Source organism: Amyelois transitella, chromosome 16, assembly GCF_032362555.1.
Source record: "Amyelois transitella isolate CPQ chromosome 16, ilAmyTran1.1, whole genome shotgun sequence".
NCBI lineage: Eukaryota > Metazoa > Arthropoda > Insecta > Lepidoptera > Pyralidae > Amyelois > Amyelois transitella.
The window spans coordinates 9062146-9074691 of NC_083519.1; the positions used below are offsets into that span (position 1 = coordinate 9062146).

General features: G+C 36.1%; 1 protein-coding gene across 1 annotated transcript; it reads right to left on the minus strand.

Annotated features, from left to right (window-relative positions):
• Window positions 1–225: 225 nt before the first annotated feature.
• On the minus strand, window positions 226–12293 carry LOC106129102 (tropomyosin-1). The gene is made up of 7 exons (XM_013327567.2): window positions 12148–12293; window positions 6233–6398; window positions 5213–5472; window positions 4692–4809; window positions 3932–4033; window positions 3607–3784; window positions 226–798 (listed from the first exon to the last, which is right to left on the minus strand). The coding sequence occupies exons 2-7, from the start codon at window positions 6344–6346 to the stop codon at window positions 716–718; spliced, it is 855 nt and encodes a 284-aa protein (XP_013183021.1). The 5' UTR covers window positions 6347–6398; window positions 12148–12293; the 3' UTR covers window positions 226–715.
• Window positions 12294–12546: the final 253 nt, after the last annotated feature.

The following is a 12546-nucleotide window of genomic DNA, read 5'->3' on the forward strand; positions in this document are numbered from 1 at the left end:
CTCTTCTGATCGGAGACAAAACAATATAACATTCAAACATTTTACCATTAGCTTTAATAAGTGGATGCCAGGTCAAACTTCTGTACACCCTGGTGTGGAGTTTTACGTTTTTAGTAATTACACTACCTAGTTCTTTAAAGCCTGCAAAGCCTAAGGATAAGGTTTTGGAAATCACGATGTGACTCAACACAAGGCCACAATAAATAACTCAATGAAATAGTCAAAGATGTTATAAATTAATTTTATTGAAAATCGTAAATAAATTTACATAAAATATTAATAAATATCATTACATCACGTGTACTAAGGTTTTTGTGTCTCTGTAGAGTGTCACTGCGTTGGTGTTTGTGGTATTCGATGTTTGTGTGAATGTATGTGTGTGAATGTGTATAGGTCCATACAGACATACATCTAGCTAGACCTCGTCACAAATGTACCTCTTTACGAAACTGTTTCATTTTACAATGAGCTGTATAGAGCTGTGTCCGTACTTCTACCAAAAAAAAATTGGTCATTGTAAGAGAAACGGCCTTTTGATTTTAAGCGAAAAAACTTGTCACCTATCGTGACTTAGTCTCTGGATCTTCTCTGTTCCCACCGAAAGCGGTACAGGGGAGGTTACTCATAGCTGAGTAGCCCTTTTCGGCGCATGGCTACAAGCTTTACGGTATCTAGCTAGACCTATGTCAGTGGTTTTAGACTACGGAGTTGAGGTTTAATATCCAGCCAGCTCAGCGAAGGTGGAGTCCATCTCGTCAGCCAAGCTCTTGTACCGGTCCTTATTGATGCCCAGCTCATCTATAACACCAGAAACATCATTATAAAACTTATTTCAAGAATACTACGTAAATTCTGCCTTATTAATGTAACATGTTCTTTTATAAATATTGAAAAATGTTAGCTTTACGTTATAAAGGCGATATAAGTATAAACCGAAATCTTGCAGTTCTCAAGTATAATGCGCAGAATTTTGTGCATTGTCATTATCGTCACGCTGTGTTTTTGTCTGATTTTGTCTCATGGTATAATTTATTTATTTAACAGACATTTTAAATTTGACGATAGGTTAGCGACATGCTTCTTGATAATTACTTATATGTCTCTCCATCTATATAATCTGCCAGGAGAATACTCGTAAGTTCTATGTAAAGAAGATCTACAGACAGATTGGTTTCCTTTAGGCATAAAAATACTTTTATTGTTGCGAAACCCTGTTACATAAGTTGATATGTTATGATTAAACTAGAATTACACATTTATTTAACGTATGATTTTATAGCATAAGCGGATTGCTTTAACAGAAATGTTTAAATTATTATAATTAGAAAATAGAATACCTTGAAAGCATTGGTCCTCGGTGATTGCAGCAAGCATAAGACGGGTTAGTTACAACACAGAAAGCGGGGCTTAAATCTAAAGGATCTCTTAAAGGATTGCCAGCCACGCTACGTGAGTGAGAACGTCTACTCGCGACAATCCCCTAAACATCCGAAAGGTTAAGGTACGTTAAAAAGAATTCGAAATTTAACATCGAAATTGTTAATTCATCTGTGCAGAATTAACAATGTTCGGGTACTCGGGTGATGCTCGGGGCCATTGTCGATCTAAAAAGGACTTTAAGGGTGAGTGTTTTGGACGGTATTGTCTTAAACTAAGTGCTGCTAGGGCCGGTTAGTATCCTGTCAGCTCGGCGAATGTGCCGTCCAGGTCATCGCAAATGGCCTTGTATTTCTCTTTCTCGTTGAACAACGCGTCTGGAAAATTGTGTCATTTGATAAAAGATGATTTTATGCTAAGCGAAAAATACACAAGTGATTAAAAATCAAAAACAATGTGGTTTCCTACCAGCCTGATGTGTGGCGATAGGAATTTCTATCGTTTTACATCAGATTGGTATTGCATGGATATTAAATTGATACAAATATTAAAAAGCTTCACTGGAGAAGTCATATTGTTCTCTTTGCGCTCCTTGTTAGATTTTTGCAATGTTTTTCACATTACTGCCAATCATTTTTTTATTTTTATGACTTTTTGGTATACTTCCTTCAGGGCGTTTTACAGAGCGAGATTAATATGAATCTATTATCGTATTACAGCTCCGCTCACTGATATATTATTTTTAAAATTCATTTTTACCAATAAGGTGCGCAAAACAAATCGCCCTAATAAGAATTTTAAGCCACAAATTGCAACAACATCCTTTGTACAAATAGCATAATAGAAATCCGACCTAGGGATGTGACATTGCTGATAAAAAATCGATTTTTATATAATCGATTTATTTTTTAAGTATGAAAAATCGATTAACAAATAATCGATTTTTCTTAAGAAAATAATCGATTTTATTATATTGATAGATTTTTTCCAAATTTTTCAATTTATGTCAAAATAAACGCCATTTACATTATATCAATAGATTTATTCATTAAAAATAAACAATAGAATCAGTAAGTTCTTATACAGGGTGACATTTAATTCAACTGCATAAATTTAACTGTTAAGTTTACTCATCTAAAGGATATTTAAAAACGGAAAAAGAAAAAAATACCGGTTCATATTTCAGAAAGTACGAAAAAAATAAAAGTATCAAAATCCACGATCCTAAATACGTAATATCACCCCGGCCAGCGGAAAAGCGACGCGTAAGATTCAGAGGTCAACGACACAATGCATTCAGCTGAGCGATCTCGACAACTCTGTACTTTACTTGATCTTAATACTAGAAAAATAATTTATTTTTCAGACATTTATTTACATGTTTAGTTTTAAATTATTTTTGTTGGTCTTAATAAAGCGTGTGACGTAGTTTTTAAGGGTTTTTTAAATGTGAAAATGATGAAGTTTAATTTAAATAAAAATAGGCTCAAACGGCTCAGAAGCATGGGTATAGTCTATGTTTAAAAGGATGCAGTTGTTTTAAATGTCACCCTGTATAATCAACACAAATTAAAGTTTTTAACAATCAAGTTTGAAAAATGAAGTTTCAGCAACGAATAATGAATAAAATATCAACCGAATGTCGATAAAATACTGTTCATCGACTAATTCCATCTAGAGAATGTTTGATTAAATTAATCATCTAAACTGTTTTAAGAGCACAGAAAGAATGCACAGGTGGCGTTAATGTAATATTATAGAGCTATGATAGTATTCTTTGGCAGTTCGCGTTCCAGGCTCAAAGCCAGAAGACAAAAACATAATTTCGGAGTGCATTTATTGGATGATTATAAAAATCGATTTTTAATCGATTATTAATTTAAAAAAAATCAAGTATAAAAATCGATTTTTACTTTAAAAAAATCGATTTTTAATCGATTTTTTCCATAATCGATTTTTTTTTCACATTCCTAATCCGACCTGAGTGAATAATTGCCAACTGTGAATCAAATTTCTACTACATGAATTAAAATTTTGAATTTTTTTTTTTTACTATGCACAGTCGCCTGCCGAAAAACGTGGACCTTATTCATATAAAAAAAAACCATTACAGAGACCAGTTTCACAACAGGCGACCTAATTCACTCGTACAGCGGATTGGAGAAGATTGAAGCTTACACCAGAATGATCGAAGATACATGTGTGTAAATTGACTGATGGAAGCTTTACCTTCAAGCCTGTCGACCTCCTTTTGCAGTTTCTTGACAGTCTTCTCAGCGAACTCAGCACGGGCCTCGGCCTCCTTCAGCTTGCTAGTGAGGGTCTTCAGCTGCTTCTTGAACTCCTCCACGCGCTGGTTCGCCTTCTCCTCGGACACCTCCAGGGATTTTAACGAGTTTCCTACGACCTGTGAGCCACAATTAACAGTTTAGAAAGTTATATATAAAATTGGTCAATTAGAGTGTTTGTTTTCCTTAGATGGTGAAGTATTCTATTACAAGATATGTTTTGAAAAAGTAGCTTAGTTGAATGCTTCACCAGTATTAAGTCTCACCTTTAATTCTTCTTCAAGTTCTGAGATCTTGGCGTCTCCAGACTTGACTCGGTCCTCAGCTACTTCCAACTCGTCTTCAACGAAGGCCAGCTTGCGTGATACCTGGACAACAGAAACAGAAGTGTTTTAGGTTTATGGAGGCATATCTTCACTTTCCTCTCACTCTTTCTTCTGCGGCTAACCGCAGAGTAAGGAACAAGAAGAAGGTAAATCAGTACAAAAGAGAAAAAACTGAATTGAGTCAGCTGGTCCATACGCTCCTCATCTTGTAGGGATCTGTTCTCAAATAATTTGAATATTTGAAAACCTACAATACCCTTATGTGTGTCGTGTGGTTCCCGGCACCTAAAAAATAGGGGCCACTCCATCACTTTCCCATGGATGTCGTAAAAGGCGACTGAGGGATGTGCTTATATACTTTTGATTCTTCTTTTAGGCGATAGCAGCTAGGCTAGGCTAGCAACCTGTCACTATTTGAATCTCAATTGTATCTTAAAGCCAAATAGCTGAACGTGGCCTATCAGTCTTTTCAAGAATGTTGGCTCTACCCCGCAAGGGATATAGACGTGATTATATGGATGAATGAACAATACACTTATTCCCCCTGCAAAGGATGCAAAGGTCAAACGGGAGTTGCTTCGCTCGAGGTGTACCTTGTTACCATGAATGGATTATGTAAGTCAGTTATTTACATAATCCAGGTTCATGGCTAACATTTCTATGGGTAACACTGATATTTGTGTGGGCCGTTGAGTATTACCTCGTCAGACTTGCCGTCGGCGTCTTCAGCGAGCAGACGCGCCTCCTTCAGCTGGTTGGTGAGCTGGTCCATACGCTCCTCATCTTGCTGGGCTCTGTTCTCCAATACTTTGCACATACTGGAAACACGTACATTCCTCTTTATTGTATGCTTAAATAAGTATATCAACACAATACTATTGGGGATGGACGTTCCTGATTTTATCAAAAGGCAAGAGTACCTGAAACCTACGAGTTAGCATGAAATGAAAAGAGGTTTAAATGTGGATAAAGCGAAAGAAGTATGCAGGAATTGTGGCGTGACAAGTGGAAAGATGTAGTCTTTGCCTGCCTGCCTACCACTCCGAAAAAGAGGCTGACTTTTTTTTTCGTAAGTATGTGACACCGCCTTTGCAATAAACATGTAATTATTCCAATAAATGCAACACCGAAATTCTATTTTTGAAATGTACAGTATAATACCGACCTTGGTTACAACTTACTGAAAAAGATTATTATGAATGCCATTATTTAAAAACTTACCGGTTGTTTTCATCAGCGGACTGCTGCGCCTCGAGCAGTTTCTGCTGGGCCGTGCCGGACCTCTCCTCCGACTTCTCCAGGTCTTCCTCAATCTGCTGTACCTTCCTGTTGAGGGCGGCGACCTCCGCCTCTGTGGAGGCCAACAACTTCTCCTTCTCTTCCAGGTCCTTGTTGGCCTGTTCCAGCTTGTTCTTGTTGAGTGTGAGGTCCTCTTCCACCTGGGCCAGCTTCTTCTGGAGTTCGCGGACTTCCTCGTTGACCTGGGATGGTGAAGAATGTTTAGGAAAAATTGTTTTGATGTGAGGTATGAAGTCGTAAATCTTGCTACGAGATCGTAGCCGCTTAGCAAGTTTTTAACGTGATTTTTTTATACAATTATACAAATTGGAACTCTGATAACAAAGTACAGGCATACATTGATTTTAGAAAATGGCATAAACCACTGATATCCTTGCAAACAATTAATGCGCTACATATGCGAAAACATTGATCTAACTATAATGTGGCATATTAAATTAGAAAATCTTTTTCTTATCCAGAATAAAGTAACGCATCTTCGCAGCCGTTTGCCTCTTTAACATTCATAAATTTGCAAGCAACATTTTACACGGATTAAATAAGACAAAATATTTGATTGCGTGTATATATACAGCCCTACACAGTCAACCCCACCACTATAAGTTCTACTCGTCTCTCAACCCTAGCTCGCAATAAAAAAAGGCTAATTTATGTTGAAAGATATAATTTATCTTGTGCCGTGTGGTTCCCGGCACATATAGAAAAAAAGAATAGGACCACTCCCATCTCTCTCCCATGGATGACGTAAAAGGCGACTAAGGGCTAGGCTTACACACTTGGGATTCTTCTTTTAGGCGATGGGCTGGCAACCTGTCACTATTTGAATCTCAATTCTATCTTAAAGCCAAATAGCTGAACGTGGCCAATCAGTCTTTACAAGACTGTTGGCTCTGTCTTCCCCGCAAGGGATATAGACGTGATAATAAGTATGTATGTATGTACCTTTTCGGCGCGGAGGTTGGCGTCCCGGGCCTGCTGCTCGCAGGTGTCGGCCTTGTCCATGGCGTTGTCCTTCTCCAGCTTCATCGCCTGCATCTTCTTCTTGATCGCGTCCATGGTGGCGGTTTTGTGTCTTTACGGTCCGGTCAAAAATACGCCAGTTACTGGCCTGCGGAGAACAATAAAAGTCGGTTGTATATCAATGTTATTAAGTAGGTGTAGCGGCCGTTCAGCCTCCATGGACAAACAGACTCTTTGAATTGACATTTTAGATGACCAAAACCGACTTATGAAAAAAAGGACAATCGGAACTAAGACAAGACGACAATAAGACGATACCTTAAACAGCCTAAATTCTGTTTTATTCAGACACGATCTAACAGACCCTCGGCCCGTTCAGTAGGGTTTACAATTTTTTTCGGTTGTAAACTCATCGAAATCCGTAAATAAATATGTATTATACTCGTATACCATTTGTGCCTTTAAAACAAAACCACTACCCTACTAGTTTGAGTTATATCAAATAGCAAACAAACTAGAAAGCTACAGAAAATACAAAACTGCGACATAAAAACCGGTTCCCAAATTGTTTTGGGAACCGGTTTTTATATAATAATTATGATATAATTATATATATAAATATAATAATTAAAAAAATTGTATGAATATAAAATTCGCGAATTAAAATAGTCAAGTTTCTGACCATTTAAGAGTTAATGCAAATTGTGATGCTGATTTTCTTGTAATCCAAATTTGTATTGTCATGGTTGCAAATTACATATAAAAATAGATACATCAAATACTTTTAATAAAAGTATATCAACAATACAAAGTCCACTTAACATTGTATTTAACATTATTTATCTTTAATAGTGAGCTGCTCGCAATTTTGGCGCTCATACCAACGCAACATAGTTTATGGCGGTACCAACCTTATAATAAGAATTTTCAACATCTATCTGAAATAGCATTTCTTTATCAAATTACTAGCAACCCGCCTTGGCTTTGAACGGTTAGTATTTCTTCATATAAACCTTCCTCCGAAAACCCTCTTTCCAACATTTCAAACAGGAAAGAAATATATCCGAAACTTTCCGAGATTAACACAGACATAAAGACAGAGAAAAAAGGAGACTACTTTATATTATGTAGTGATTTACCACAACAACTCTATGATATTAAATCTGAATCGCGATGAAAACGGGAACTCATCCCATAACTCTATATTTAGCTTCTCACTTTAATATGTCATAAATCTCTATCCTCTTAACCATAAATATCACATTTTAACCAAGAGACAGGGTTTATTACACTTACATAGTTACATCGTTTTAAGGTATCGATTGAAAGATAAGGCAATATAAAGTTTATATTCGTCTGGTTATAATAATTTTACGGTATGAAAGTAGTATTGAGTAGAAGATAAAAAAATAATAATAACGTTTGTGTGCCATGCTTCTTCGATTTTAATTTTTTTTTAGGTTACTTACAAAGAGGGAAACAAAAGCAAGGCTATATGAGTTATGACCAAAGAATTGACATCCAAATACATAATTCTATTTACATAATCATAATCTTTTATTCCTTGAATATGGTTACAGTAGGTCTTAATTATCTAGGTAGGTATTGTTTTTGTGCACACATATTCTAACTCTCAAGGCGTCGGAATCTATACTAATATTATAAAGCTGAAGAGTTTGTTTGTTTGAAAGCACTAATCTCATGAACTACTGGTTCGAATTGAAAAATTATTTTTGCGTCGAATAGACCATTTATCGGGAAATGCTTTAGGCTATATAACAACACGCTGCAACTATAAGGAGCAAAGAAATAATGGAAAATGGGGAAAATTATTCATCCTTGAGGGCTTCAAGGATGCCCATAATAACTATTCCACGCAGACGAAGTCGCGATAATATAAGATACAGTCTTGCTGATAAGTAATGATGTACATGAACTTATTTTCGAGTACATTGAACTTTATTAATTCAAACTTGAGTTTCGTGTATTCATTCTGTATAGGAACGTGTTTAGAATTCTGGATCCAAGCCCTAAAGTTATATCCTCTGGGAATGTTTGTGATTCTGCATAACTTTAATCTGACTTCTCAGGAGTTTCAGAACTTTGTCCCTTACGCCTTAAAATGTAGGGATTTTCTTGAATGTTAACAAATATTTTTATTAGTATTTATTTTTAATATGAGTTTTAGCTTAGGGAGTTACAAAAATTGCAATTTATTTCAAAGCAATTAAAGAAAAATATTCTTTTAGTAGTAATTAAGTGTTTATATTCAGTTTTATCAAACCTTTTTAATAAGTTACAAAAATTTTCTAAAATTGCCAATCACTCACTATCTTTGTAAAATTGCCATCCAAATATTGGATAGAATAAGTACACAAATGTAACCAGACCCAAGTATTTAGGTGTCGAGAAGCTGGCAGCTGGCCAGCGCAAACGTGAACCAGCATTATTGCCCCGAGTTATTGTAAAATTACGCCAAGTCCCAGCATTAAAGATCTATTTGACTTAAATCGCTTCTTCTTCCGTGCAGATTGTAAGTTTATGAAGGCTTATCCCTCGTGAGGTAGACAGAGCCAACAGTCTTGAAAAGACCACGTTTAACTGTATGGCCTAATGATGAAATCCATCCCTATAAGAATCCAATTTTTTTTAAACCTATCCCTTAGTCACCTTATACGACATCGCTAGGAAAGAAATTGTATGGTTCTATTCTACAGTGCCGGAAACCTAAAATGACGCCTCTACACAGACTTTATCATTCCATTTGCCACGATTCATGCATATAGTTAAAAAAATATATATGCTTGTTTGAAGGTTTTATGACAAGGACAGCTAGTAGTAATAGAATAAGTGTGCACAAAAACTAGACCTAGATAATTAAAACCTAGGGATTTTAGGATGAACATAACATCGACTGATTGTTTCATGCGAAATAATGACATATGGGAGCTAGGCGTGGGCGTTTGTTTACGAAGCGAGTAACGTAACGATGACCCAAAATAACGAGTTATTTTCACATATGAGATAACTAGGACGATATTAATAATTTAATTATAATCTGTTAGATAATGGTAGGGAGATATAGATATATTTATGATCAACGATGAACAATCAAAGTTATAAGACTTCACCTCTTTATAATATTAATATCTAGACATTCCATCCTACCTAATATTTAAAATGAGAAAGTTTTTAATATAAGGTAGTATGGGTGACCTTGGGACCGTAAACTTATTTTGATCAAACTTTGTAGGTACTGATTAGGTATAAGTAGGTAAGTTATCAAGATGTAGAAAAAGATCATACATTTTCAGTTGCAGTATTTTATGTAAGTAAATAGCTCAATATAAATATCTACTTTGGTTGTCAGTTGGTTATAGAATACTTAAAAAATTATCTACATATTTGGACATTGTTTAAGAAAGTACCTACTTATAATCTTAGTGCACGAACAAGGTTATTCTCTCGAATCTGTATCTGTATCGAATAGAAACTAAGTTTTTTTTATAGTTAGCTAGTGTCCGCTATTTCATATATATGTGGTATAGGTATATATAGAACGATATATATTTTTTTTTAAATTTCCGTTGCTACCTTTTCAGATATTATTCTATGAGCACATAAACTTCATGAAGACTTTCATGTGCCGTATTTTTATTAAAACAAGCTATACTTACGTTTGTAAAATAAACAAAAACCTCAGTTAACGTGAACTATAAAACTGAAAGTATCGTGAAAACAGTCGCTTGGCGATGCGAAAATACCACATGACGTCCAGACTATTCCCGGCACTGGCAGGTTAGCAGAAATAAACGCTCGGCGAACAGCTGTTGTTCGAATTTTAAAAAGAAATGTTCCATACATTCCTTTTACTTTGAAAAAAATTAGTGTAGTATTGCCAGATAGATACTTATATGAATAAAAAATGAATCTATAATGTTCATTTTGTTGATTTGCTTTTTAGTTTTATGTCAATGTTAAACTGATATTACTTTTTATTTTAGTTTATTTTTTGTAGATTGATTTATTGAGATTTAATAATAAATTTCCACCATTATCTTTATAAACACACCATCATCAAAGTATAATTACAATAAGCAACTTTGGTATACATTAAGCTAAACTTATTTATCAAGATGTAGACATTTTTGTACCATTTATACGTTAAAAAAGCTGTATTTATCTAAAGACTTGTTTGTCGTCTTGAAATTAGTTCATTATTTTCAAACCCAAAGCAAATCATTTGTTTTCTGACTTCACCTTGACACGATATTTAGAACATGTAATTTGAAGCTTGAAAAATGTATTCAGATGTTCATATTTTTGGGAGTTGCATGAATGATCCGCCCTTGAGCCAGAAAACATTTAAAAGATAAGAAATATTTCTTCGGTTGTAGGTACTTATAAAAAATGTTAATAGTAAATGTAATTGTGTGACCAAATGAACAGTATTCCTTTCTTTGTTAAATATCATGGATTCAATAGTCACTTCTTTACAGGATAAAATAGAAAAATCCATCTCTTACTGTCAATCTTATAGCTTGTAATTTTTCACAGATTTGATTGATATAAATTAATATAGGTACCTAAAACTTATAATATGAATTATCATTTCTTGGCAAGCGACCCTAAATCTTTGCTAATTATTTTTACAACATTTAAGTATAGTGTGTAAGTCTGTATGTTTTCATGAGCATATCCCGAAATTTGTAGCCAAAAATAATTAATTTGATAAAAATGATGATAATGATAATAATGATAATTAATTGTAAGCATATCCAGCTTATTTTCATATTGTACGAGTATGCCACGAAAAACAGATGTGTGCATAATAAAAACGTGTGGATATATACTGAAAAATTAAAAAAAAAAATTGCATTTATCAGTTAACTGGTTTAGAATCAAATTGTTAAGTTCATTTAAATTTCTGAACCTTTCACTCAAGCTATGAGTCCTGTGACGTCACGACGTCCTGAATATCTCTCCGACAGGCAATCAGCTTTGAACTGCTGCCAACATTCCAGCCACGCGTCTAGCCTGCGCAGTGTCATACCAACTACCGCTTTTCATCCTTATCTCTTTTTATTTCGATCAGATTGGTCCATAAGATTAATGATTTCAAAGGCAAACAAATTATTAAAATTGTCCAACTAGGTGGAATTATCGAGGTGTAAACTAATAAAAACTTATTCTTAAAAATTACATTAATTTCGAGACCGTAAATTATGAAGATTTCGTGTCTTTAAACTAAATCTTTATTTTAAACATCAAAACCTTCGAAGAGTGAAATAAGAAACTAATACATCCATAAGAATGCGTTCGTGTCCGGTGTCCTAATTACATGATATATGGGGCAACTGTGCGCCCAAATAAAATGTGAGACGGGTTTCCTCATCTCGCTAAATAAATACTGAAGTCGGCACTCGAGCTCGCCGCAATAGGCTTGGCGAGAGTGCGCGTGGGCGGCGCGCGCGCAGTCGGGCGGGACAACGCTATTTTCAGCGAGGCCGCGCCAGCGCTGAAACCCGAGTCACTTACGCGGGAAATGCTCACCGAAATGGACACTTTTATATATTTTTACTCAATATCAACAAGCTACATAATCAAGATCACAAATTGCTTACTTGCTCTTAAAAATATATTATGTTAAACCCATCACGAAACGAGCCCAAACGCAAACGAAATTATCCATGTTTAAAGCACACCAACAAATCAGCTGAAGAAACCACCTTCCAGTAGCTTGGATACTCCACACTTCACGCCACTAGTCACTTATCACAAGCACTATGAGTTGGCGACGTCCTGGAAGTCCTGTCGAGTATCCAAACTGCTGGGGCGCGCAGGGGGCTCCCGGGGTTCGGAGAGCCCAGGGCTCCATAGCTCTGGATCTCACTCACCTCACGAGCGAGCTGTTCACACGGCGGAGCGACACGCACTGCGCCGCGGCCGCCCTCGCTGTTCCGCCGCGCGCCCGCGCAACTATTTTCGGTGCCAAAAATCCAGGATTCCGATCCGCCATCGCGATCAAGACGAACGCCACAACCGCCACCCGTCACGCTCCCACGCGCCACTTTATTAAATGATCCTTGGATAAGAGCAGAACCTAAATCGATAGATCGATGCTCCCTGTGTCAATGCCGCCTATGTCAGCACAACGCCGTCTCATTCCCGCACCGTGAATCATAAACATTGCGGATTTAAGGAATTCTTTCCGTAGCCCGTCCGGTAGACTACAACCCGATCCTAGCTAAAATTAGGATTATATTCCGACCATTGAGCTAACATTCAGCTGTCAT

Excerpts from the sequence above, each read along its gene's own strand:
- LOC106129102 (XM_013327567.2), bottom strand. The coding sequence starts at position 6,346 with ATGGACGCGATCAAGAAGAAGATGCAGGCGATGAAGCTGGAGAAGGAC. Across the intron at positions 5,473-6,232 it reads CCAACCTCCGCGCCGAAAAG|GTCAACGAGGAAGTCCGCGA; the intron begins GTACATACATAC and ends TCACCATCCCAG. Across the intron at positions 4,034-4,691 it reads CCGACGGCAAGTCTGACGAG|GTATCACGCAAGCTGGCCTT; the intron begins GTAATACTCAAC and ends TCTGTTGTCCAG.